This window comes from Onychomys torridus, chromosome 8, assembly GCF_903995425.1.
Source record: "Onychomys torridus chromosome 8, mOncTor1.1, whole genome shotgun sequence".
Classification (NCBI taxonomy): Eukaryota; Metazoa; Chordata; class Mammalia; order Rodentia; family Cricetidae; genus Onychomys; species Onychomys torridus.
The window spans coordinates 75742355-75769140 of NC_050450.1; the positions used below are offsets into that span (position 1 = coordinate 75742355).

General features: G+C 40.7%; 1 protein-coding gene across 6 annotated transcripts in view; it reads left to right on the top strand.

The window, feature by feature from the left end:
* Tex14 (testis expressed 14, intercellular bridge forming factor) overlaps positions 1-26786 on the top strand; it is a 127377-nt gene that overhangs the window by 78384 nt on the left and 22207 nt on the right. For 5 of the 6 annotated variants that reach the window (XM_036197549.1, XM_036197551.1, XM_036197550.1 and 2 more), the window contains 11 exons: positions 991-1181; positions 1728-1878; positions 4534-5453; positions 8391-8497; positions 11727-11815; positions 12816-13097; positions 15244-15344; positions 20135-20201; positions 23412-23493; positions 24824-24883; positions 26608-26735. In XM_036197549.1, coding sequence (XP_036053442.1) covers positions 991-1181; positions 1728-1878; positions 4534-5453; positions 8391-8497; positions 11727-11815; positions 12816-13097; positions 15244-15344; positions 20135-20201; positions 23412-23493; positions 24824-24883; positions 26608-26735 — 2178 coding nt within the window. The remainder of the gene's footprint in view (positions 1-990; positions 1182-1727; positions 1879-4533; positions 5454-8390; positions 8498-11726; positions 11816-12815; positions 13098-15243; positions 15345-20134; positions 20202-23411; positions 23494-24823; positions 24884-26607; positions 26736-26786) is intronic. The other variant, XM_036197554.1, reaches the window with a different exon arrangement.

The window sequence follows — 26786 nt, forward strand, 5'->3', positions numbered from 1 at the left end:
ACAAAAGGACTCCTTCCCGAGAGAGACAGACAGAGCCACATGCACACACACATGTAAAACCACATTCAAGTGAGGGAATAGGCCAGAGTCAGCTGCCCTTTGGATGTTTGCAATCCCAGAGGAAAACTACACTCTCGATGACATGAATTCGTGGTCTGTTCAGCTTGGTGGCCAAGTATTGCCTTGCCTTCAGTTCTATTTAGGGACACCCATGTGTGCGGGGTGCCAGCACTGCTGCTCACTGTCTCTGAAGGGACTTCCCTGGCACTTAGGTTAAGTGGCTCCTAGGCCATAATTGGGCTACCAAGTGGTTTCTCTGTGGGAAGAAAGTAATGTTTAAAAGGTCCAAGTGGCTTGACTAAGTTCTTAACAACTTCTGATATATTTTTCCTTTCTTTCATTTCTCTACATGTTATTCTGATTTTTTAATGTTTATTAGCATATGTTAATTATATATAGTAATTGGTTTCATGATGAAGTTTTTATAAAGTATAAAGTACATTTTGATCATATGTACCCTCATTGCTCTCTCATTTCTATTTTGTGTGTAATGGGTATTTTGTCTACATGCCTGTCTGTGTGCTTCTTGTGTGCCTGTGCCTGCAGAGTCTAGAAGAGGACATCGGATTCCTGGAACTAAGGTCACTGATGATTGTGAGCAGCCATGCGGGTGCTGGGACTTGAACCTGGGTCCTCTGGAAGAGCAGCCAGTGTTTTTAACTGCTGAGCCATCTTTCCATCCCCACGTTACCCACTCCTGTCCCCCTCACAATCCTTCCCAACTAGTCCTTTTTCTACTTTCTTGTCTGTCTGTCTCTTTTCCATGACCTGGTTAGTTCCATTAGGGTTTTTTTGTTTTGTTTTTACAGGAACATGGGCAAGAGGTTATTACAGAGACATAGGCAACTTACCAGTGGATACAACACTGTAGAAAATTACTGATTTTCTTATGTCTTAATCTTATTCCTACTTATTACTTTTCCCTTATAGACAGCATACCCTGGAATGGCTTGGATGGCTCAGTTATTAAAGAAACCATAGCCTTGGGAAGTTATTTAGAAGCTGATGTCAGGCTTCCGGAACCTTATTATGATATTGTTAAGTCAGGTATCCACGCCAAGCAGAAAAATCGAACAATGAACCTACAAGATATTCGGTATATTCTGAAGAATGACTTAAAGGCAAGCCCTGAAATTGGGAGAAGTTTGTTTCTACTCTCTACTTCATTGGGTTAGAGACCAGGAAGCTAGAGGCCCAGTTTTTCAAACCTTTTGTAATAGAGGACAGTGGTGCGTGCCTGTAGATGCATGTCATGCAAGCACATGGGTTGGGGATGGGGGATACTGAAATAGGATCAGGAGTTTGAGATTATCCTGGATTACATACAAAGTTGAAAGCTAGTGTAGAGGTATGGCTGGGTCTCAAAAACCCTCCTAAGTTTTGAAAAGCCTCATTTTTTATACTGTGTTGCTGAGAAAAGCCTATTTGTTTAACTTAGTGAAGGCGTCAGAGAATTTAGGATAGATGCTGGGGAAGTTGTATATACAGTAAAGATCCAGTGAATGGCAGAATTGGAATATTAATAAACTAGTTAATTAGGACTGATAGCCAGTCTGCCTAATAAGAATAAGGAGGAGGTATCTGGTGTGTGTGTGTGTGTGTGTGTTTTTCCAAAAACATGGAATCTGGATGACTTCAAATGTGTCCTTGACAATGTTTTGTTATAGGAGTTTCTTGGAGCTCAGAAAACTCAGCCAACTGAGAGCCCCAGAATGCAGAGCTATGAAGCCCACCCTGATGTTAATTCCTGTCTAGGGCTAACTTCAGAATATCAAAAAGATACTCCAGACTTGGACATCAAAGAGCTAAAGGAAATGGGTATGACTTGAACTCACAAAGCATTACTTTGATAACAGTGGGATGACTTGAGAGTTTTGTTTTACATTTTAAAAGTGTGTGTATGTGTGCTAGGACATATGTGCCATGGCGCATGTGGGGGTCAGTTCTCTCCTTTCACCATGTGGTCCTGGGAATCAAGCTTGCCATCAGACTTAATGGCGGGTGCCTTTACCTACTAAGCCATCTTTTTTTTTTTTTTTTTTTTTTTTAGCTGAGGATCGAACCCAGGACCTTCCGCTTGCTAGGCAAACACTCTACCACTGAGCTAAATCCCTAACCCTACTGAGCCATCTTATTGGCTCTTTTTTTTTTTTTTAAATTTATTTTATGAGTGTTCTGGCTGCATGTATGCCTGTAACACCAACATCCATGCCTGATGCCCAGGGAATTCAGAAGAGTTTTGTTTTTTTTGTTTTCTTTTTTCTGGAGCTGAGGACTGAACCCAGGGCCTTCTAAGCTAAATCCCAAACCCCTACTTTGGTTTGTTTGTTTGTTTGTTTGTTTGTTTTGTTTTTCGAGACAGGGTTTCTCTGTGTAGCTTTGCTCCTTTCCTGGATCTTGCTCTGTAGACCAGGTTGGCCTCGAACTCACAAAATATGCCTGCCACTGCCTCCCGAGTGCTGGGTTTAAAGGCGTGTGCCACCACCGCCCGGCTCAGAAAGAGTTTTATATATATGGTTGTGATTCACCATATGGGTGCTGGGAATTGAACCCAGGTCCACTGGAAGAACAGCCAGTGCTCTTAACTGCTGAGCCACTTCTCCAGCCTTGTTCTTGGTCTTTCTAAAGTTAGAGTCTCATAGCCTAGGCTGGTCTTGAATGCCTAATCCTTCTGTCTTAGTCCTCAAATGCTGGAATTATAGGAAAATGCCGCTATACTGGGTATGTTTACTTTTTGAGAATCACATGGACACTAGCTGTCTCTTCTAAAACTGTATATATAACCTATGCTGAAAACAGATGGGTATTTTAGGAAAAAGCCAAGAGTCTTAAAATTATTAAGTTAAATCTTGTAGACTATATAAACATGTGGATTATGTACAGAACTTAATAGTAACTGAATTTATAGTATGATCACTCATTGGAATTTATCTAACTGCTTAAAAAAGATTTATTTATGTATTTTATGTATATGAGTGCTCTGTCTACCTGTACATCTGCACGCCAGAAGAGGGATCAGATTCTATCATAGACGGTTGTGAGCCACCATGTGGGGGCTGGGAATTGAATTCGGGACATCAGGGAAAACAGCCAGTGCTCTTAACCTCTGAGCCGTTTCTCCAGCCCCACAAAAATAATTAAAAAAATTTAAAAGTACTATCTGCTGACCAGCTGGGCACAGTGGTGTGCACTTACAACCTCACGGGGAAGCTGAAATAGGAGTATCACTTGAATTCTGAAGTTTGAGATCAATCTTAGCAACATAGGACCTTATTTTTTAAAAGAGCTCATGGTCACAACACTCACTTGATAGCACCCTGTTACAGTTGAGGAGACTAAGGTTTAGAGAGTTGGGATACTCAGGATTGCAGAGCTTGTTTCAGAACTGGAACTTGAGCCTTTTAATTATAGCCTAATCACTGTTTACTTGGGCTGTCCTCTGGTAGAGGTGGAAGTTTCCAGAATGTTCCCTTCCAATTTTTCATTATTTGTGTCCTTCATCCCATTTTCTGAAAGTTGTACCCTTATCAACATAAGTCGTGTGGGTCAGCCCTTGAGTTACTCTTGGAGTCATTTATCCTTCCTACAGTAGCTTCTTGGGCAGTATCTCCACTACTTTTTATCAGATGCTCACCAAAAGCATCACCTCAGCTGTTTGAGTCACACTATTTAATGCACAAAGGAAGCCATGAGTGTAGTCCTTGGGACCCAGGGGCCTGGAATTTGAATGTTCTGACAGTTAAGCACATGTAAAATAGTATAAATGAAGAACATTCTTCTTAGGATTAGACCTCCATAGCCCCAAAAGTCTATCTCACTTAGATTAGAAATACCCTTTCATTCTCTGCTAGCTGGGTGTGATGATGCATGCCTTTAATCCCAGCACTTGGGAGGCTAGAGGCAGAGGCAGGCAGATCTCTGAGTTCAAGGCCAGCCTGGTCTACAGAGTGAGATCCTGAGTTCCAGGACAGCCAGGGCTAGCTAGGTAAAGAGTCCTGTCTCAAACAACAACAACAAAGAAACAGCTTTTCATCCTTTGTTGAATGTATCTGTTAGTCTTCCAGTAGGATCTCACTCCTGGAAAGGGAGTTGGAAAATAAAAGATGGTTTTGTGCCTTTTAAAAAGTTACTGGGGGTTGGGGATTTAGCTCAGTGGTAGAGCACTTGCCTAGCATGTGCAAGGCCCGGGGTTCAGTCCTCAGCTCTGAAAGAAAAAAAAACAAAAGTTACTGTTTTGTTTTGTTTTTGTTATTGGAGACAGGCTTTCACTGTATGGTTCAGGCAGGCTTCAGAGTTTCTTAGTCCAAGCTGGCATCTAATTTGAGATCCTTCTGCCTCAGCCTCCCAGATGCTAAGATTAAAGGTGTGTATGCCACCTGACCCAGCTCATGTTGTACACCTTGAACAATAGCCAAGGCTGCTTACCTTTTAGGGTCAGTTTAACCAGTTGGGTGTTACTATTCTTTTCAACAGGTAGTCAGCCCAATTCACCAACAGATCCCTCTGTTCCCACTGGAAAAACAACACTAACTCCTCAGGTCCTGGATTCAAGTCTGTCAGTACAGGAACCTGAGAATCCAAATGTTCCTTCTCCTCCTGCTTCCTGTTTGGCAGAAGAGGTCAGAAGCCCCATGGCAAGTCAGGCCAGCCTCTGCAGCTTTGAAATCAATGAAATCTACTCAGTCTGCTTGGACTTGGGAACTGACAAAGAGGAAGTGTGCCCAGGGACTGCTTCATCTCCTGAGGGGGATAAGTCAAACCAGGTAGATGAATTACCATCCCTGGAAGAAGAGCTAGATAAAATGGAGAGAGAATTGCATTGTTTTTGTGAGGAGGACAAGAGCTTTCTAGAAGTTGACACAGACCTTTCCTTTGAGGATGGAGACTGGCAAAGTGATTCCCTCAGTTCACTGAGCCTATCTGAACCAACCAGAGAAGACAAGGGCAAAATGAGCAGCTGGTCCAAGACTGACGAGTACGTCAGTAAGTGTGTGCTGAATCTAAAGATTTCACAGGTTATGATGCAACAGAATGCTGAGTGGCTGAGGAACCTTGAGCAAGAAGTAGATGAACTTGAGTTGGCACAGAAGGAGCTGGACAATCAATGCAGGAGTTTGTGGGATGCTTCATTAAGGTTTGCAAACGCCAAGTTTCTGTTAGCTGTGGGCCCTCCATCTTTGACTTATCGTCCTCCTGTTAGGCTCTTATCAGAGCCCAGGCAGTCAGAAAATGGCAGTTATTGGTTGGCCCCAGCAAGGTGTTCAGGAATCGAGAGAGACTTCCAAGAAGGACATTTTGGCAAAAATCCTGAGAAACTAAGTGACTGTGGCTGGAAGCCTTTCACACAAATTTCTGAAGAAAGCAGCGGGGATCAGTCAGAGACAAACAATCAGGTATAGTAAGTGTGTAGAAGGAGCGGGATCCTGGAACCAACATTTCCTGTGACTTGTGTGCAATGTCTGTAAATAAATGCAGATAACTCATAGCAAAGTCCTCTATGATGGAATTCAGTAGTAGAATGATGGAATTCAGTGGTAGATAGTCTCTCTATCCCCTATTCCAGACCAAGCACAAAGACTTTGTCCTCTCTAGATTCAAATATATTAGGTTCAGCTATATGAAATTTCTGTTTTATAGATCAGTTAAGTACTAGCAATTTGACATAGTTCAAAGTCTGTAAAGTATTGTGGACAGGTGTCAATCCCCATTTTAGGGGCTGGAGAGATGATTAAGCACTTGATGCTTTTGCAAAGGACCTGGGTTCATTTGGCAGCACCCACATGAGTCAGCTTACAATCACCCTTAACTTCAGTTCCAGGGGATCCAGTGCCTTCCTCCATATATACGTACACTCAGGCCCACACACTTTAAAAAGTGCTCTATTCTAAATTGCCCATTGAGTTATTTAAGAAATATTTATGTGGAACTGAGAAGATGGCTAGCAGTAAAATGTCTGCCAGACAGCATGAGAACTTGAGGGTGATCTCCAACACTCATATTAGTTTGTACAGGATGATCCCTGGACCTCGCTGGCCAGCTAGTCCAGCTGAACAGGTGAGTTACAGGGTCAAGGGAGATGCCTTGTCTCAAAAAAGGTGGAGGGCCAGAAAGATAGCTCGGGCCTTAGGAGCACTGGATACTCTTCCAGAGGACCTGGGTTCAATTCCCAGAGGCCACATGGCAGCCCACAACTGTCTGTAACTCCAGTCCCAGTGGCTTAGATAACCTATTTTGGTGTCTGTGGGTACCAGGCATACACATGATGCACAGACATACAGGCAGTCAAAACAGCCATACACATTAAATAAATAAATACATATATAAATAAACAATTAAAAAAGAAGTGGAAATTGAGGAGATACCCATTAATTGGTGCGCGCGCGCGCACACACACACACACACACACACACACACACACACAGGGAGGGAGGAGTTATAAATAAAACATTTATTAAGTCAGAGGCTATCTTAGAACCTGGCATATAATGGTGAATAAGCCACAGACTATGCCCATACTTACATACGGTGTGTTTTAACTTAAATACAGAGGGTGTGAGGAACCTGCTTTTCAAAGGAGACAGTTAAGTAAAAATAAACAAGGTATCCCAGGAGCTGAAGGTGACATTGCAGACTGGTTCTTCTGTGGTTCTTTAATGACATATTTGAGGTATGACTCCTTCTATGTCCAGTACCCAGTATGATGCTTGATAATAAATATCAAAGGCACTTAATAAATGATCACTGAAGAATGAGAGAATAGATGAGTACATAAACTTGAGTAAATTCACAGAGAGATGAGTGGAGTGCCTCTTGAGTCACACTTTTAGAGCTGGAAGACCCCAACTCCTTCCTTTTACAGAGTGTGAAGTTCAGGTTCAATACTGGAATTTCCTGAGGCCTGGTGGTATAACTAAGATGGGAGTGGAGTAGTGGAGGTCTCTTCCACTGGAAGAAAGAGTTTAATTCTGAAATAGCACAGCCACTAGCTATTCTAGCTTATATTGAGTTTTTATTGTTAAAACCTCCTAGTGACAGTGTCATCTTTCATTCTTAGTTGGGGCAGATAGCTCTATGCCTTGCCCATTAGTGGGCTGTACTTTTGCTAAGATCCAACCTGCTTTCTGCTCTCTTCCCTCTCTCCCCACCCCTCTCTCCAGCTATGGCTTTTTGTTTCATTTTGTCTTTTTGAGGGTATTACTAGATAGCTCAGACTTGCCTAGAATTCTCTATATATCCTAGGTTGTTCTTGAACTCCAGTTGCTGAGATAATAAGTATGTACCACTATACATATTAGCCAGGGTCTCAGTATATAACCCTGGCTAGCCAGGAACACCTATGTAAATCAGATATACTTCATTTTTAATGATTTTTTCTCATTTTATTGGATCTTGATACCATCCCCAAGCTCTGGATTTGTTGCTATAAGCTAGGAAATAATGATTACCTAAGTTAATTTAAATGAAGTAAAAGTTGGGATAAGCAAGTATGTGTCTTTTTAGTGAAGGACATAGTGTTATTATTCTTTATTTCTGCTATTTCCAAAGTATTATAACTTCTATTATATTTTATTTTCACAACACCCTACTAGTAGTTATTTATGGATGATGAAATTGAGCTAGAGGATTTATGCATTATTTTCATCAAGGCTTAGACTAGAATCCAAGGTTTAGTGGTCTTGCCATGAAAACCCTTGCCTTTATGTTGCTGTAGGAGAGAAATATTTAGCAAAGTTTTTAAGTTTCTTACTTATTTATCTATTTATTTATTCATTCATTTATTCATTTATTTATTTATTATTGGTTTTTTTGAGACAGAGTTTCTCTGTGTAGCCTTGGCTGTCCTGGAACTCACTCTGTAGACCAGGCTGGCTTCAAACTCACAGAGATCCACCTGCCTCTGCCTCCTGAGTGCTGGAATTAAAGGCATGTGCCACCACCACCCGGCTTCCAGGTATTTTTATTAAGGCAAAGTTCCATTGTATATCTTAGGTTGGCCCTGAACTCACCATGTTGTCCTGTAGTACAGGCTGATCTCAAACACACAGCCATCTTTGTGTCCCAGACTTAGAGATGTGCACCACCACACACAGCTTCTGGTTCTGTTTGATCTACTCGTTTTCTGCTCACTCTCTTGTCTGCACTGGGTTCTCGAGCTCCACATTCCTTAGTAAAAACTTCTCAGTTACTAGATAGGAAACATGCAAAGGAAATTATCATAAATTGCTCTTGTTATTTCTACACACTTAGCAAAAATGATTTTGAAAATAGAGTATTAGAGTGAAAAGAAAAATTGGCCACCCAAAGAATTGAAACATGTTTGTTTTTTTAAGCTGCCAACTGTTTGTGGTCCTGGGACGCAGAGCACAGGTGAACAGTTACCATCCACCCAAGAAGCCAAGGAGAGTTTGGAAAGAAATAGAAACCAAAACAGTAGGAGGTAGGTTAACATTTACTATTCTTTATATTCTCATGTGGCCTTAGACCACTTTCTGTACCTCAATATAGTAGTGACAAATGGATTGTGAGTAATGAATAAAAGCAATGCAGAAACAGATTGTAATAGAAACTTACAGAAGACATCACAAGCAAAATGGATGACAGGTTAAGTCAGACAGAATTCATCAATATCAGTAGTAAAGTATTTTGCCTTTCCAAAATTTCCTAGATAACTTTTAAGTTTTCATTATTATTATATTATTATTATTTTAGAGATAGGATTTCACTATGTAGCCCAGGCTGGCCTGAAACTCACTATGTAGACCAGACTAGCATCAAACTCACAGAACTCTACATGGCTCTGCCTCTCAAGTGTTAGGATTAAAGGTGTCTGCCACCATGCTGGAATATATTTATTTTATTATTTTTTAAACAATTTATTTTTATTTTATGTGCATTGGTGTTTTGCCTACATGTATGTCTGTGTAAGGGTGCTGGATTCCCTGGAACTGGAATTACAGACAGTTGTGAGCTGCTGTTGTGGGTGCTGGGAATTAAACTCAGGTCCTCTGGAAGAGCAGCCAGTGCTCTTAACCTCTGAGCCATCTCCAGCCCCATTATTTTTTTAATATTTATTTTTATTTTAAGTGTGTGGATGTTGTACCCACATCTATGTATGTATGCCACTTGTGTACAGTACCCATGGATTCCCTAGAACTGGAGTTATAGATGTTCCTTAATCACTGTGTTGTTGCTGGGAACTGAACCTCAGTGGTCTGCAAGAGTAGCAAGTCCTCTTAATCACTAAGCCATCTTGAGCTCTTTACATTGTGTGTGTGTGTGTGTGTGTGTGTGTGTGTGTGTGTGTGTGTGTGTACACCACTGCATTCCCTCCCAAATAAATGAAAATGTAATAAAAATATGCAAAAGCACATAGTGGCACATGCCTGTGATCTCAGCAATTTGGAGGTAGAGGTAGTTTAAGGCCAGCATGGTCTATGTAGTAAGTAGGAGGCCAGGCAGGGCTACATTGAGATCCTGTCTAAAGACAAACAAAACAAAACAAAAAAGGGTGCTGGAGAGATGGCTCAGTGGTTAAAAGTACTGGCAGCTCTTGCAGAGGACCCGAATTCAGTTCTCAGCACCCACATGCAGCTCACAATCATCTGTGACTTCAGTTCCGGGGACCCAGTGGCCTCTTCTGGCTTCTGCAGGCACTAGGTACATATGTGGTGCACAGACTTATGTGCAGGCAAAACATCCATATACATTTAAAAAATGCCGGAAGTAAGGTATAGTGCCTCATGCCTGTAATCTCAGCACTAAGGAGATAGGGCCATCCTGGGCTACATAGTAAGATTCTTTAATAAGATAAACAAACAAATAAATAAATGGACCGGGCAATGGGGGCTCATGCCTTTAATCCCAGCACTCAGGAGGCAGAGGCAGGCAGATTTCTGTGAGTTCGAGGCCAGCCTGGGCTACAGAGTGAGCCTTTCCAGGAAAGGCGCAAAGTTACAGAGAAACCCTGTCAAAAAAACAAACAAAAAAAGTAAATAAATAAATAAATAAATACATACATACATATACATACATACATATATTTCACTTACCATGCTATGCTATTTTAAAAAACTTATATAAACTTAATTTGAAAAAATTTAATTTTCTCATTGTTGAGTTTTAGATTTTTTTAAAATTCTGTTGGAAACAAGGTCATGGTGACTTTAAAAAATGAAAATGTAATAAAAATATGCAAAAGTACAGCATAGTAGCACATACTTTTGATTCCAACACTTGGGGGGCAGAGGCAGGCAGATCTCTCTGAGTTTGAGGCCAGCCTGGTCTACAGAGCAAGTTCTAGGATAGCTAGGGCTATACAGAGAAATCCTGTCTTGAATACCCCGCCCCAGAAAAAACTAAAATCCAGTTTTTTCTGTACTTTTGATTATGTATTTAGGAGTTTCTCAGAAGCAGAATTATTAGGTCAAAGGCTTTGAACATTTTAAGATTCTTCATATCTGTTGCCAAAAAGCTCTTGAAAGCAGCTGTGTGATCCAAGTTCTCTTTTCTGGTCCAACTAGGTAGTGGTGCATTCTAGGCAACAAGGATTTCATAGCTGTACCACAGATCACATGCTTTTTGTTGTTATTTAAGACAAAGTTTCTCTGTCTAACACTTCTGGCTGTCCTGGAACTTACTTTGTAGACCAGGCTAACCTAGAACTCATAGAGATCTGCCTGCCTCTGCCTCCCAAGTGCTGGGATTAAATATGTGCACCACCACTGGCCAGCCTGACCATACACTTTTAAAGAGTTATTTTTATGTATTTATCATTACTATTATTGCTGTTATTATTTGAGACAGGATTTTACCTTGTAGTCCTGGCTGGCCTGGAGCTCACAAAAATCTGCCTACTCTGCCTGCAGAGGGCTGGGATTAAATTCATGTGCCTCCATGCCCAGCCCTGAAGAGTTATTTTAATAAATGACAAAATGGTTATAATCATGGGATATTTAGAGGAAGAAAGACTTCTCTAATTTGCAGATAAAACAGTTTAATTCAGAGAGACTGATATTCACTAATGCAAGACAGGTGACCAAGCAAGCAAGCAGGATCTAGAACCCAAAGAAACTGTTCTTCAGGATACTTGTGCTTTAAGATCCTTGTTTCAAGTGTTAGCTATTGTGCTGTCACTGATAAGGTAGCCTTGGCACCAGAGAACCTTCACACGAACTGTCAGCTGTGATTTGTCTCATTGAGGGCAGGGTAGACTTGGCTAAAGTGAAGGACAGATTTTGCCGGATGAAACTATTTCAGTTTTCAGTTTCTTCTACTTCTGAGAATCTCCCAAGAACATTGTTAGAATCATAAATTATGAATTTGGAAATTAATAAACAAACCTGTGGGGATTTTTTTAGCCCAACCTTTTAATTTTTCAGCTAGGAAAAATCTAGGGAGTCAAGTATCCAAGTCAGGAGTTACTCAGCTAAATAGTGCACCCTTCCCTGAGTCAAACCACTCATGGAGACCTGGGTTACCCAGGCCTCAACAGGGCTTTGCCAGGTATGGGGCCTTACAGTCTGAGTTGGTAGGGCATCGAGTGCTCTCTGGTGGTGAGTCAGGGTGGGGAGGGGTTCTGGGTCGGCTGGTGGACTTTGAACTGTTAGGAACTTGAACAAACATTTTATTTGTATCTACCTCAATCCTACCCTAATGATGCAACTTAGGATCAGTATGGAATCTGTGTCTTCTGAAATCTATAATACAAAGTCAAGAAATAATGAAGATGATGGAAAGGCACACTTAAAATGGAAAAGTGAGTATGAAGTCATGTTTTTTTTAAAGATAGTATCTATCTATTTATTTGTTTGTTTGTTTGTTTGTTTGTTTGTTTAGATATGATTTCACTATGTAGCTCAGGCTGGCCTTAAACTAATGATCCCCTCAAGTATTAGGGTTATAGGCATGCAGTACATGCATATAGCCTATCTGATGAATGAAATTTATAATTCTTGATTATCATCAATTTTGTTTCTATTATGGTTCTGGGGATTGAACCTAGGTATTATCATGCTGAGCAAGCACTCTATAACCAAGCTACACCACCAGCACCTGTTTGGTATCTCTTAAGTATAAAACACATGTCTTATTACTAGGATCATAAATAACACTATTGTTCACACACACACACACACACACACACACACACACACACACATACCATCCTATAATAAAAGCAAAGCTCTTGTGATTGCAGAAAATAGAAGGAAAATGCTTTTCTATTTTTAAACTTTGTAGGAAATATTTCTATTATCTGTATAAAGATATATAACACATAGTAAAACAATACATAGTATATTGACCCATAAACATTAAAATGGAGAGCGTGCAGTGTTGTTCTCACATACTCTGTAATACCCTTTTGTTATGGTTTACTTGCTGTGCTACTTCTCCCAAAGATTTGGGTTTAGTGTAGTCTAGAAAAATAAGGCAGATGATAATTAATATAGCCTGGGAATTTCAGATATTATTTTTCTCATTAAATTAGCAGTAGGGTCCATCTACAAGTTTGCTACTGCTTTCTACTGGAATTCAGCAGCATAGGCTATTGTTTGGGGTAATAACTGGAGTTTCCTATAGTCTGTCATAGTTCTCATCCTCTCCCCTTAAAGGCAAACAGGCAAGATAAGGGTGATGAAACTACAAAATCAATTATTGTTACAATATGGTGGAAGTAGTAGTATATCTTTTAAGGTTGAAAACTTTTCTTTCTAATGTTTACAGTGATGTTTTAAATGCTTTTCTCTTGTGCCCAGTGGCAGTAAAAGAAATGGCAGAGAAAGCAGTTTCTGGACAGCTCCTAGTACCTCCTTGGAGTCCTCAGAGTAATTTGCCTTTTGAGAGTAAGGTTGAAAATGAGGCCACTCATTTGCCACGGCCGCCAGTTAGAGGTCCTGAGAGTACATATTGGCAGCACATTGTAGACTATCAAAGGAAAAATGATGAGCTGCAAGGAAATATGAAGTTTGGCAAAATGGACAGCAGTGACTGTGACAAGAACAAGCAGAGCAGACAGACAGGCCTTCAGAGCTTCACCAGTAAGTTCCCTGGAGGAGTTGGGTTAGGTGAGCTCTGTCTCCTTTTCAGCAATCAGAATACACATGCTTCCGCATATTACCTTCGCTTGGTCCTGTCTCCTGCTTTTCTGAGAACCCGTATTTAAAGGTGAAGAGATCCATTAGTTTCCCTTACTGAAACAAGGTCCTTTTGTCCAGAGGAACTAAAATAATCTCCAAGTGCTGACCTTGGTCCCGGTCTAACCTGGTAAGGGATAAAACCATTCTTACTGGAGGGTGGAGTTGAGCTATCATTCCCTACTGAATGTTTCTTTGTTTTTGATACAGACCCTTGTTGTATAGCCCAGGCTTTCCTGGAGCTTGCTAACCTGCTTCCTTGGTCTCCTGGGTGCTGGTATTGCAGGTGTATGCCATCACACCCAATCTGCTTTATTTTCTTTTCATTGCAATCTAAGTTGGGAAAATAAACCTACTGAGTCCATATGGCATTTACTGTCATTATAATGGTTCACAGTCAGATCATCAAATAATAATTTCACAGATGTTGAAGAAAAGATATCTAAAGTTGACACTTTGCAGAAAATCAGTTGGTTTCTTCTCTGTTTGTACTGAGAGAGAGAAAGAGAGAGGCAGGGAGAGAGAGAAGGGGAGAGAGATAGGAGAGAAAGAGGGGGAGAGAAAGGGAGAGAGGAGAGAAAGAGGGGGAGAGAGAGAGAGAAAGGGGGGAAAGAGAGTCCTGAGGATATGGGTCAGTGGGTAAAGTGCCTGCTGTGCAGGCATGAAGCTTGAATTCGGATCCCAGCATCTAGGTAAAATTCAGGCATGACTAACAGCATCTGTAACCCCAGTCCAGAAACCACGGGTAGATCCCTAGAGCATTCTGAATACATAATCCATGCAATCTATGAGTACCAGGTCCACTGAGAGAATGTCTCAAGAGATAATGTGGAGATATGTTGCAGGATATTGATCACACTGTGAACCCTGGGATTTCATTAATTATTGGAAAAACCTGCCTCTGGCTGTGGTATGGCCCAGTCCTAGTATGCATACTTAATCCAAGAGCTTTCTGTAAACAGGATTAAAATCAACTATAGGTCAAGAGGCAGAGCTAGCAACTAGTTGACACCAAGTGGCCGTAGAGAGTAAGAGGAAGTCAGGAAGACCGATAGATGCACAGTAGGGACGGCTTTGAATTTGGCAGTTCTTTTTGGTTTGGGATGGCAGAAGAGAAACTGGCTTCCTGGGATGTTGGTGAAGGTCAGCTGGCTGCTTTCTCTGCCTCTCTGTAAGCTAGCAGGTTTTCACACCAGCATCTGGCTCCCTAGTCTTTATTGGTAAAATAAAAGGATAGAGACTTAGTTAAAACAACATTTAGGGGGCCAGGCAGCAGCTACAGAGGCCCAGTCAGTAGCTGAGGCAGCAATAAGATCAGGTGTAGCCACTGTGCTGTAGATTAAAAACAAAAACAAAAACAAAAACAAAAAAACAATAGAGATGGATAGAGGACAATACCCAGCATTTGTCTCTGGCCTTCACATGCATTTGGGTGTATGTGCATGTACATGTGCAGCCATACATCATACTGCACATGCATGCACAGACCAAAAAGAGAAAAGAAAAGCCATACAGAGTAGCATACATCTATAATTGTAACACTTGAGGCAGGAAGCTCAGAAGTTCAAGATTACCCTCAGTTGCATAGCAAGTTCCAGGCAATCCTGGGCTACATGAAATCCTGTCCCAGAAAACAAAACCAGTCAAACAACATCTAGGGAAAATCAATTGCTTGGGGTTTTAAGTATTTAGAATCTATTCTTCATCACTTGGGACATAGAGGCAGGTGTATCTCTGTGAGTTTGAAGCCAACCTGTTCTACAGAGTGAGTTCCAGGACAGCCAGAGCTACACAGAGAAACCCTGTCTCAAATTAAAAAAAAAAAAAAAAAGAATTGCTACTGACTAGGTAGTCAAATGGCTAGATGATCCAGGGCTACATTTTGAGACCAGGCTAAATTAACAGTGTCTACTCTATCTATGCAACTTAGAGAATTTGGCTACCCCTTGAAGAATATGTTTATATCTCCATTCTATTGCTACTTTTTGCCTTTTTCTACTACATGAATATCACTGAATGATTGTGTCCCTGATTATGTTATGATCACTAGGTTTTAGATATCCATTCTTCAGAAAACATGAGCAGCCACAGCATAGTGAAGTCTCTCAAGCAAGTTGTGACACATCTGTGGGTACTGAGAAATTTTACAGCGTAAGTATTATAACTTGGCAGGACTAAGATGCACTCAAGGATCTAATGAAGTAGACCTGAGTTGCTGCTGTGTATTATGACACTAAAATATTATCTATACAAGTTAGATATACTAACCCTACAGGGCTACAGTCACTTAAAGAGCATGGACAGCATTCAAGGCCAATCATGACCTGTCTCAAAAAAACCCACAAAACCTAAAGGCTTGTGGTACAGATGACTGTTGACAGTGATACAGTATAACAATATGATTGTAGATGGATATTTCTGTCCTGCCAGCCAGCTCCCAAATAACCACACAGAGACTTATTAACTATAAAAGCTCGGCCATAGCTTAGGCCTGTTACTAACTAGCTCTTACAACCCAATTCTTTTAATCTATGTTATTTTTGTTTGGTTGGTTTTTTGAGATAGGTTTTCTCTACGTAACCCTGGCTGTCCTAGAACTTGCTCTGTAGACCAGGCTGGCCTAGAACTCACAGAGATCCACTGGCCTTTGTCTCCTGAGTGCTGGGATTAAAGGCTTGTGCCACCCCTCCCCCCAAATCTATGTTGCTTTATGTGGCTAGGTTACCTTTATTCTGTATTGCCCATGCTGCTTTCTCTATGTCTCCTGGCATCTCCTCATGACTCCACCCTTCTTCCCAGTATTTTCTTTGCCCTGAAAATCCTGCCTAGCTATTGGCCATTCAGATTTTTATTAAACCAATCCTAGTGACAAATCTTCACAGGGTACAAAAAGATTATTCCACAACATTTCCCCTTTTTGTTTAAATAAAAAGGAAAGGTTTTAACTCTTTTTTAAAAAAGATTTATTTATTTATTATGTATACAGTGTTCTGTCTGCATATATCCCTGCAGGCCAGAAGAGGGCACCAGAATTCATTACGGATGGTTGTAAGCCACCATGTGGTTGCTGGGAATTGAACTCAGGACCTTTGGAAAAGCAAGCAGTGCTCTTAACCTCTGAGCTATCTCTCCAGCCCCAGGTTTTAACTCTTAACATAATAAAACTATAAACAATAAGACCAATTATCAGGTCAGAATTACATTTACAGTGTCTAGTCTATTTGTATTTGGCATATTTGGAGAAAATACTCCATTATTTATTCAATCTTGATGAGTCCAAAGCTCTGTACCTAATTTACCTTTTATCATAACTAAGGAAAACTGTGACTATCTAGTCTTCAACTCCATCAAAGACCCCAGAAGGATATACTATTATCTGAGTAAACAGGAAATGTAATGTAAGCCACTTCCAAACCTATAGAAATGACAGACATCTGGTTGCCAAGGTTCCTCTGTAAATGTTGGGGCATGTATCTTTGGCCTACAGGCCTAGAATATCTGACAGGCTTTTTTGTAAAGCAGAGATTCTTGATTGACTGTCCTGCCCTATCTTGGCAAAGTTCAGCAGTCACTTTTCTTTGTACCCTGCTAGTCCAGTTTGGACAGAATACTGTCAGCAGTCAAGGCAAAGGCAGTTTCTTGCCCGAATGGCTAGCTTTTTCTGTAAAGAAAGCAAACTCCATATGGAGATTCTTTGAAGCCCATCATCCTTTTTTGAAGTAAATGGGTACTGCTAGGAGTAGACATGTCTCACTGTCATGAAAAGCTTTATGTTAAACATCTTAAATGCCATCTTCTATAGATCTCTGAAGTGTTTGAAGACAACCTATCTATCTAAAATATGTCTCTGTATGACCTAATATGACTACAAGTTTGATTGTTATAGGTGACTAACTACTAACTTGTATTTTTTACTATCCTAAATAGTTTGTAATAATAACTTTCAAGGACTAGAAATTTATATTGCATTGTTAAATGAACTGTATAGGTACAATACCTTAAACAAGAGTAGAAATGTATATACAGTATGTTTTAACAAAATAGCCTTAAATTTGTATATATATATATATATATACAAAAATCCATACCAATGTAAAACATTTTAGACTACTGGTTGTTTAAAAGTAGAGTCAACCATCCACCTTTTTATCTCATCATTTATATACTATACCCCTCTTTTTCTCTTTAGAAAGAGATCCTTGATTCTAACTCCTGTTTAGCTTTTTTCCTGACATTGACCAATAACAACTTGTAACTGATGTCCCTAAATGATAGCAAACATCTATAACCCATTGAATGACCAAAAGCCATCCACCTCACCTCTTGGGAATGTGGGCATCATGTTCTCTAGACTGCTTCCTGTTGTCTGGAGGCTCTAGCATCTTTAGTCTAGGAAAATTGGAATAATGGTCAAGTCCTGGGAGAGTTAGCTGTTTTATTTGTTGTCCAGTTTCTATGCAATGGTAAAGTTTAAGGCTTATCTTAAAGCTGTTAAAACTTAAAACTACTTAAAGCTGAAGTAGTCTGTGAGCTTCAAGTCAGCAGCCTTGAAGCTGTTCTGGATGCAAAACTCTGAGGAAACTGCAACAGAGGTGCTCTGAGAGGCTGAATCACCTGGGCCACCCATTTTCCCTGGTGTCTGGTCCCCTTGCTCTGAAACACATAAACTTTCAAAGATAACATACATATCTACATTAACACAACGATGGAATGTGTGGTGTGCACAAGTCAGTTAAAGATGATTTTTTGTTTTATGTTTGAACAGGTAAAGTCACCTGACAATTTTATAAGTCTGTTTGGACTGTATAATCAAACTGTAATAGAAATCTCCATCTAAGCCATATGAAAGGATGGCATGTAATAATAAGTCATTAGGACTCTGCAGCCAACATGATTTATCACGTCTCATTTCATCTCAGAGCCGTTCCCATGTCAATGGATCGGCTTACACGTCATCTGTCCTGTGTCTTTTTTTGCTTCCTCCCCTATGTCTGTAGCCAAGATACTCAGGAGGTCTCTCCTGGTCAATTTTAATCTCTGTTAATCTGGAAGGAATCCACAACCTTTTGTTTCCTGTGGAAACAAAAGCATAATCTCTCTCCCAATGTAACACATTGTCCAACTTCCATTTTGAAGACATTTAAAAAATAAATAGGTTGGTTTAATTTAGCAGTTTCTATAGTCCAGTGTCTCTCAGCAGCTCTTGTTTTTTTTTTTTTTAATATTGGCATTAAAACATTTAAAGTTAATAAGATATCATATAGGATCCAGACTCCCTGTGTATTTTCCATTCTTACATGGCTTATTTTTTTATTTTACTTTATATTTTCTTTAAAGACTTTATTATAAACTATTTACTTTTTTCTGTGTCTGTCTATACTCATTTTTTCTTAAGCCTACACACATTTTTTTAAAACACGCTGTATCCTGTTTAGAGGTTTTTGCATCTGGATCTGTCTTTACTGTGCATCTGTAACCTTTTCTAAGTGCATGAGCAAAGCCTTAGATCTGCCACGTGGCTTGGCTCATGGTGCACTGGTGGCTCAAGCAGGCAGGCAGCTGCCAGAAGGCGTGTCTGTGCACCTCTGCCGCTGCATGCATGGAAGATGCGAGACTAGGAAGCCATGTTGGGCTCCATTTTTGTATGTTTAGAACCTTTTTTAAAGCTTTCTTATGTCTTATGTGGATACACATGGCCCCATATTGGGTGTCATTTGTAGACGGATATTTCTGTCCTGCAGCCAGCTCCCAAATAACCACATGGAGACTTATTAATTATAAAAGATCGGCCATAGATTAGGCTTGTTACTAACTAGCTCTTAGAACTTAAATTAACCCCATTTATTTTCATCTACTTTCTCAGTTACCTTTATTCTGTATTGCCTATGCTGCTTCCTCTGTGGCTCCTGGCATCTCCTCATGACTCTTCCCTTCTTTCCAATGTTCTCTCTGCCCTGAAAATCCTGCCTAGCCATTGGCTATTCAGATTTTTATTAATTAATCTGAGTGACAAATCTTCACAGTGTACCAAAAGATCTATCCCATAACATATGATTGTGATAAAATGTGATTTTTTTTTTTAAGTTGAGTTTTTTAAAAAAGAGTTATTTGTTTTTATGTGCATTGGTGTTTTGCCTGCATATATGTGTGTGTGAGGGTGCCAGATCCCCTGGAGCTGGAGTTATAGACAGTTGTGAGCTGCCATGAGTGCTGGGAATTGAACCTGGGTCCTTTGGCAGAACAGCTGATGTTCATAATCTCTGAGCCATCTCTGCAGCCCAATTTATGAGGTTTTTAAAAAGGTATTATTGTGTGTGTGAGATGATACGTATGTGTGGGCATATGTGCCACGGCTCATGTGTAGAGGCCAGAGGACATTTTGGAGTTGATTCTCTTCTTCCGCTTTTGTGTGGGTTCTAGGGGTCAAACTCAGGTCACTGGGCTTGTGTAGCAAATGCCTGTACTGACTGAGGCATCTCAGTAGTCCAGTATATGAAGTCTTGAAAAACATGGTTCACAGTTGCATTTACTTAGATCACATGAACAAGGAAGAATACTCATTCTTTCTACCATCTGAGAACCGGGAATATGGGCTACACATTGACTTAGCTGTAGAGGCTCTCTAGTCCTTGTTAGAGCAGTGAACAAAGGATAATTCTGGGAAGAAATGAAAGTCACAAAATTTCTCTGCAGAGTGGAGGTGGAGGGCAGACTTGTTGTTGAGAGGAACACAGAGCACAATTCTATCTGGAAAAATGTTACTTTTCTGTACTTCTCAAGGTTTAAGAACATCAGTGGTAGAGTACTTCCATAGCATGCACAAGGCCCTGTTTTTGATGCTCAGCACTGAACAACAAAACAAAAATATCAAGAAATTATCTCAACTTTTTAAAGATGCATTTGCCTTCAGTGAACCTGCTTTCTTTGCTTTTCTTTTATAGACCTCAAGTCCCATAGAAGAGGACTTTGAAAGAATCCAAAGTTCTTTGGCTGAACCTCAAGACTATGGTAAGTAAGTTCCAGGGCAGATTTCTTTGGAAATCCTTTGCCTTCATTTTCTGTTGGATTATAGTTGCTTACAGCTGTGAGTGGGGAATGCTTAGAAATAACCTTGTTCAGGCTTTTCATTTTGCAGATGAGGAAAACCAAGCAAGGGTCAGTAACCCCTTCTCATTAGAATGATTCTTTTGGGGGGCTGGAGAGATGACTCAGTGGTTAAGAGCACTGGCTGAGGGTTGGGGATTTAGCTCAGTGGTAGAGCACTTGCCTAGCAAGCGCAAGGCCCGGAGTTCGATCCTCAGCTCAAAAAAAAAAAAAACAAAAAAAGAGCACTGGCTGCTCTTCTAGAGGACATGGGTTCCATTATTTTTTCTTTTTTTCTTTAACTTGGGAGGTTTTCTTTGTTTTGTTTTGTTTGTTTGTTTTTGCTTTTGAGACAGGTTTCTTTGTGTAGCCTTGACTGTCCTGCAGCTAGCTCTGTAGACCAGAGATCTGCCAGCCTCTGCCTCCTGAATGCTGGGACTAAAGGCATGCACCACCACCACCCAGCCTGGATTCCCTTTTTTTTTTTTTTATAATTTAAAACTAATTTATTGTTATATGATATAGTGAAAAAGAAATGGAAATAGAGTGGGTACTTCATTGAGAAAATAAAGGCACACCTTATATCTGAGTATTTAACATCAAGATCTCAGTTACAGTTAGACTCAGTATGAGGACTTTTGCTTCAGCAAACTAAATGTGTGCACAGTGCCTCCTGATTATTCTGGGTTGTAATTCCCTGCATTCTCCAAAACCTTCTCCATAAGAGATGGAGTCTGTGCTGAATAAGTTCATTTTAAAAACTGTGTGACCATAAACCAAATACCCAAGCAGTGGAAGGTAAAGAGGGGAAGACAGTGTGATAAATGACTCCTATTCATTTTGATGTAACAAGTCATGGACTACAACCCCCTTGGTCACACTAGATAAGGTAACATACTGAATGTGTGTGAAAAAGTAAGTTCAGTGACTGAGCAGGGCACCAGAGAAAAGCATCCATAAGTTTACAACTACCATGTAGGGTAAAGCCACTGGTCACATCCTGGCAGAAGCACCCTTGGAGATGCAGATCTGTTTTAATGATTCTACAAGATACCTGTCCACATGGTCCTATTCTTCTTCATCAAGTCATTCTATATAACTGATTCCAGGGAATACCATTTTTTCCCCTGATGTATCAAATAGTGTTTGAACACCTTACTGAAAGTTCTAGTTCTCAGACTTTCATTTCTCAGTTTCTTGGTTCAACCAATTCCTGTTTATGACAAACAAGGACAAAGTCTGGTCTTCCCATCAAAGAAACAGTGCTGGAAACATTGCGGCAAACATTTGTGGCAAAGTATATAACTTTGGGCAGTCTTTTGACTCTGAGTGTATTCAGAAGATCAAGACACACATTTGAAAATTTGTTGACTAAGACATGGCCCCAGTCATCATAGCACTCCAGTGGGGCATGGTAAAACTCCTCAGTTAACTTGCTTAGATTGGCCAAGCTCTGCAGAAGGTCCTTCAGGACAGACATGGAAATGACAATGTCATAGAAATTTACACTGGTTAGCTAGAGGCACTGGCTCAGAGCAGACAGGAGGGCATGGGTTGAGAGTCTCTGATATAGCAGTCCCTTATCTGCAGAGTTTGCAGAGTGTCTGCTACACTCTTGAGAACTTGCAGAGCTGTTCTTAACATCCACATGGAAGCTCAAAATTGTAACGTCAGTCAGTCCCAGGGTATCTGATGCCCTCTTCTGGCCTGCATAGGCACTGTGTGCACTTGGTGCACAAACATATGCAGGCAAAACACCCATACACATAAAATAAAAATAAAGATTAATAAAAAGAGTGCGGGCTGGAGAGATGGCTCAGAGGTTAAGCGCACAGGCTGCTCTTCCAGAGGTCCTGAGTTCAATTCCCAGCACCCACATGGTGGCTCACAACCATCTGTAATGAGATCTGGTGCCCTCTTCTGGCATATGGGCACACATGCAGGCAGAACAATGCATAATAAATAAATAAATCTTTTTAAAAAAAAGATTAAAAAGAATGAATCCTCTCCTCTTCACCATCCTCCAAGAAGCCACACATTGTGTTATTTAGACCCCTTCTGTGTTTCTAGGACATACTCTGTAAGTGATGCTCACTTACAGAATTGTAGGCCCCTTGATGGCATACAGCAGGGTTATCTTTCTTGAACAACCCAGGAATTACACAAGCCACAGGGCTGGTTATTGATAGTACAAAAACTAGAACTTAACTTCTGGTCTTTCTTCACCCTGGAACTCAGAATGTCACCATCATTTTCCTTTGCATCTTTTTTTCTTTAAAAATTTACACTTTTAATCCCAGCATTTGGGAGGCAGAGGCAGGTGGATCTCTGTAAATTCAAGGTCAGTCTGGTTTACATAGAGAGTTACAGGACAGCCAGGACTACATATAGAAATCCTGTCTTGAAAAAGAAAAAGGTTTCTCTGTGTAGCCCTGGATGACCTAGAACTTCCTCTGTAGACCAGGCTGTCCTCGAACTCAAAGAGATCCACCTGCCTCTGCCTCCTGAGTGCTGGGATTAAAGGCAAACACTCCCACCCCCCAGCTTTTTTTTTCTTTGTGTATCCCTGGCTGTCCTAGAACTTGCTCTGTAGACCAGGCTACACTTACAGAGATCCTCCTGCCTCTGCCTACTAAGTGCTCGGATTAAAGGTATGTTGCCACCACTACCACACCTAATTTGGCTTCTTGAAAAGACAAAAGAACATTTGTTTCCAGAAATAACTATTAATAGCTTGGTTGTGTTTTGAGTGTTGGAATAAAGGGCTCCCTTTTGAGCTTGCATGTGGGGACCTGAAGACAACTCTTAGTTGGTTCTCTCCTGCCATTTGTGGGATCCAGAGACCTCATTTAGGTTGTCGAGCTTCTGGGCAAGTGCCTCTAACTGCTGAGGTATCTTGAAGCCCCACACAGATGGTGATGGTGGTGGTGGTGGTGGTGATGTTGATGATAATGATGATGACGATGATAATGATTTATTCTTTGAGACAGGGTCTTACTATGTAGTTATGTAATCTGGCTGTCCTAGAGCTTGCAATATAACCCAGGCTAGCCTTGAACTCACAGAGATCTGCCTGCCTCTGCGTCCTGAGTGCACTGGGATTAAAGTAAAAATACACTTTTTTTTTCATTTCAGTTGAAGAAAAGCTTCAAATAAAAGAAATCTTTGGAAAGAATGCTGAGATTTTGACTGAGCCTCAGTTCCAAGATATGCAATGGTATGAGTATTATTTTTTTATTCAGTTTCAGGCTTAGAAGCAATGCTTATTGGTGAAAATGATTAGATTTGTGTATTACTTGCCTTCAGGTATATTATCCACTATCATACAAATTAGCTCTGTGTAACTTAAAAATATTAGGACTTGTTCAGCAGAATTTGAAAAGGAGTAATTATTTTTATTCAGATCCTGGCTCTTGACATTTTATCCATATGACTTTGGTCATAGGTCTCTGCTTCTCTGCTGTCATATCTTTAAAATAGGAATGATAGATAAATCCAGGCCTGGTGGCATATGCCTTTAATTCTAGCACTATAAGTTCAAGGCAAACCTGGTCTACATAGCAAGTTCCAGGACAAGCAAGGATGCATAGTTGAGACCATGTCTCAAAATAAATGAATAAATAAAATAGGGTTAATAATTCTGAGACAACTGACATAGAAATTAAAAGTAACAATACAACTTCTGGATATTTGTTCCTAAAAAAAAAAAGAACTCCTAAATCGTCACAAAACATATGCATGAATATTTATAGCAGATTGATTTGTAATACTCCCCAAATGGAAACCCAGATGCCTTACTGTGAATGATGAGACAGTAGCACATCTATACATTGAATACTCAGCAGTAAAAAGTGTTGGATGTGGTACAGGTGCATACTTTTAACCCAAACACTTGGGCAGAGGCAGGTGGGTCTCTGAGTTTGATGCTAGCCTTGTCTACAGAGTTAGTTCCAGGACAGCCAGGGCTATTTAGAGAGTCCGTGTGTGTGTGTGTGTGTGTGTGTGTGTGTGTGTGTGTGTGTGTGTGTGTGTGTATGTGACACCCGAAAGAGTAAAGACACAGAGAAAGATTTAGTGTGAGATCTGCTTATAGTTTGATGTCTCATGAGTAGTGAAATGGAAGCTTAAGTACTGGTTGAAGTAGCAGCGGGTCAAGTTTGTCTTCAGCATCTCTCCTGGCCTCTCTTGGGGAGACCAGGAAGCTGTGTCATGGTTGTAAAGCCTCGTGTCTGTGCCCTTTGCTCCATGTCTGCCTCCCAGCAAAATGCCTGTGCTCCAGTGGCTTTCTAAGGAGCCTGCTACCCACTGTCATATAGACCAGCTGGGGTCACCCTTTGAGAGTATTTGTCCGATCTATGAAGAGTAGTTGAGATCCAGATATGCTGAAGAACTTGGGACTGGTTAGCACTGGAACCAGAACTCAACACTTTCTGCTTCTGAATTTTGTGTTTTCTCCATTGCCTCTCACCGTTGGCTGGGGTACTGGTACTGAGTGAGTGTACTTGACTGATGAGTCCTCATTCATTTTCTTATATTTTCTCTGACAGTGCTGAAGATGAACAAGAACAGACATTAGAGAAGACACAGAAGGAATCGGAAGAGAAAATGTATGGCCACCAAAGTGTGGCTTAGGATGTTTGTGTAGTCTTAGTTTTGTGGAACTATTTCCTTGTTTGTAAGAATCTGTTGTTGGTATTTTATTATTATTGGGGAGACTCAAGCGTGCCGTGGTGTGCCGTGGAGTTAAAGGACAGCTCTATGGGGTCGGCTCTCCCCTTCCACCTGGACATGGGTTCCGGCCTCAGACTCAGGTTGCCAGGCTTGCTCAGCAAATGCCTCACCCATTGAGCATCTTTCTGGCTCTTATTCTTACCATAAATATACTTAATGTAAATATCTTTCTTCTTTCACAAAAAAGCTGTTAGTAAATTGATGATGAAGATCTATTATTAATAGCATCATATAACCAAGGAAATACAACGACAGTAGTGATGATGGTAATAAGTTTACTACTTTCATAAATGGGAAGTTTACTTTATCAGTCAAAATATGTTTTAAGTTACATATTTTTTTGTTTTGTGATGTCAGTAATAGACCTCCAGGGCCTGTCTGTCACATGCTTGGCAAGTGCCTTGCTGCTAAACCACACCCATAGCTCAGTATTTTTGTTTGTTGTTTGTTTCTTGATTTGGGAATGGAAGGGTTATGGACATGTTCCACCCCTGCCCCCAACCCCACATGTTTGTTGTTTGGGTTTTTTTGTTTGTTTGTTTTTTAGCCCAGGGCCTTGCACTCACTGTGTAGCCTAGGCCAGCCTTGAAGTTGAGACAGTCCTTAGCCTCCAAGTACTGAAGTTATGGGCATGAGTAAGCTACCACTCCTGACCCTAGCATCTATTTTAAGATAGATACTTTAAATTTTTATTTTATTTGTATTTGTGTTTTGTGTGCAAGTATGTATACCACTTGTGTGGAGTGTCCAAGGAGGCCAGAGGAGGGCATTGGACTTTCCTAGAACTGGATGGTTATGAACTATTGTGTGGGTGCTAGGAATTGAAGCTGTTGAGCCAGGTCTCCAGCCCTACTTTTTTTTTTTTTTTGCCAGAGCTGAGGACTGAACCCAGGACCTTGCACTTGCTAGGCAAGCACTCTACCACTGAGCTAAATCCCCAACCCCCTCCACCCCTACTTTTAAAGATGTTTCTTAATATTTTCTTTAAGATAGTCTCTGATGCTTTGAAAGTATCTCTAAAAGTTCTTATTAGATCAGGACATGGTGGTACACACCTGCACTCCCTACATTAAGGAGCCTGAAACAGTAAGATCATGAGTTCAAGGCTAGCCAATGGTGAGTTCAAACCGATCCCAGTAAAAGAGGTTCCAATCAAGAATGTAGGAATGTATTGTTCTGTTTTTTCAAATACTTCACCACATCTCACAACCACTTTGTTCCTTTTTTTTTTCCTTTTAAGACAAAGTCTTGCAGCCAGGTGGTGGTGGTGGTGGTGGTGGTGGTGGTGGTGGTGGTGGTGGTGCACGCCTTTAATCCCAGCACTTGGGAGACAGAAGTAGGCAGATCTCTGTGAGTTCAAGGCCAGCCTGGTCTACAGAGTGCGTTCCAGGACAGCCAGAGCTTACACAGGGAAACCCTGTCTCGAAAAACCATTAAAAAAAAAAAAAAAGACTGTGTCTTGCAGTGTAGTACAGGTTGGCTTTGAAATTGCTGTAGCTTAGGATGGCCTTGAGTCATGGCAGTCCTCCTGCTGTAGCCTCCGGACAGCTGGGTTAATTTTACACTATGACCAGTTTACTGTGTGTTCTTAATTCTATAGATCACTGACAGACATTCAAGACCTGTCCAGTATCTCCTATGAACAAGATAGCTGTTTTAAGGAGACCTCATGCAAAACACCCAAATTAAAACACGCACCTGCTAGTGTCAGTACTCCACTCAGCCCAGGTAAGAATCCTTCACAGGGAAGAATGTTTCAGAAGAGGAATTCACAGGCCC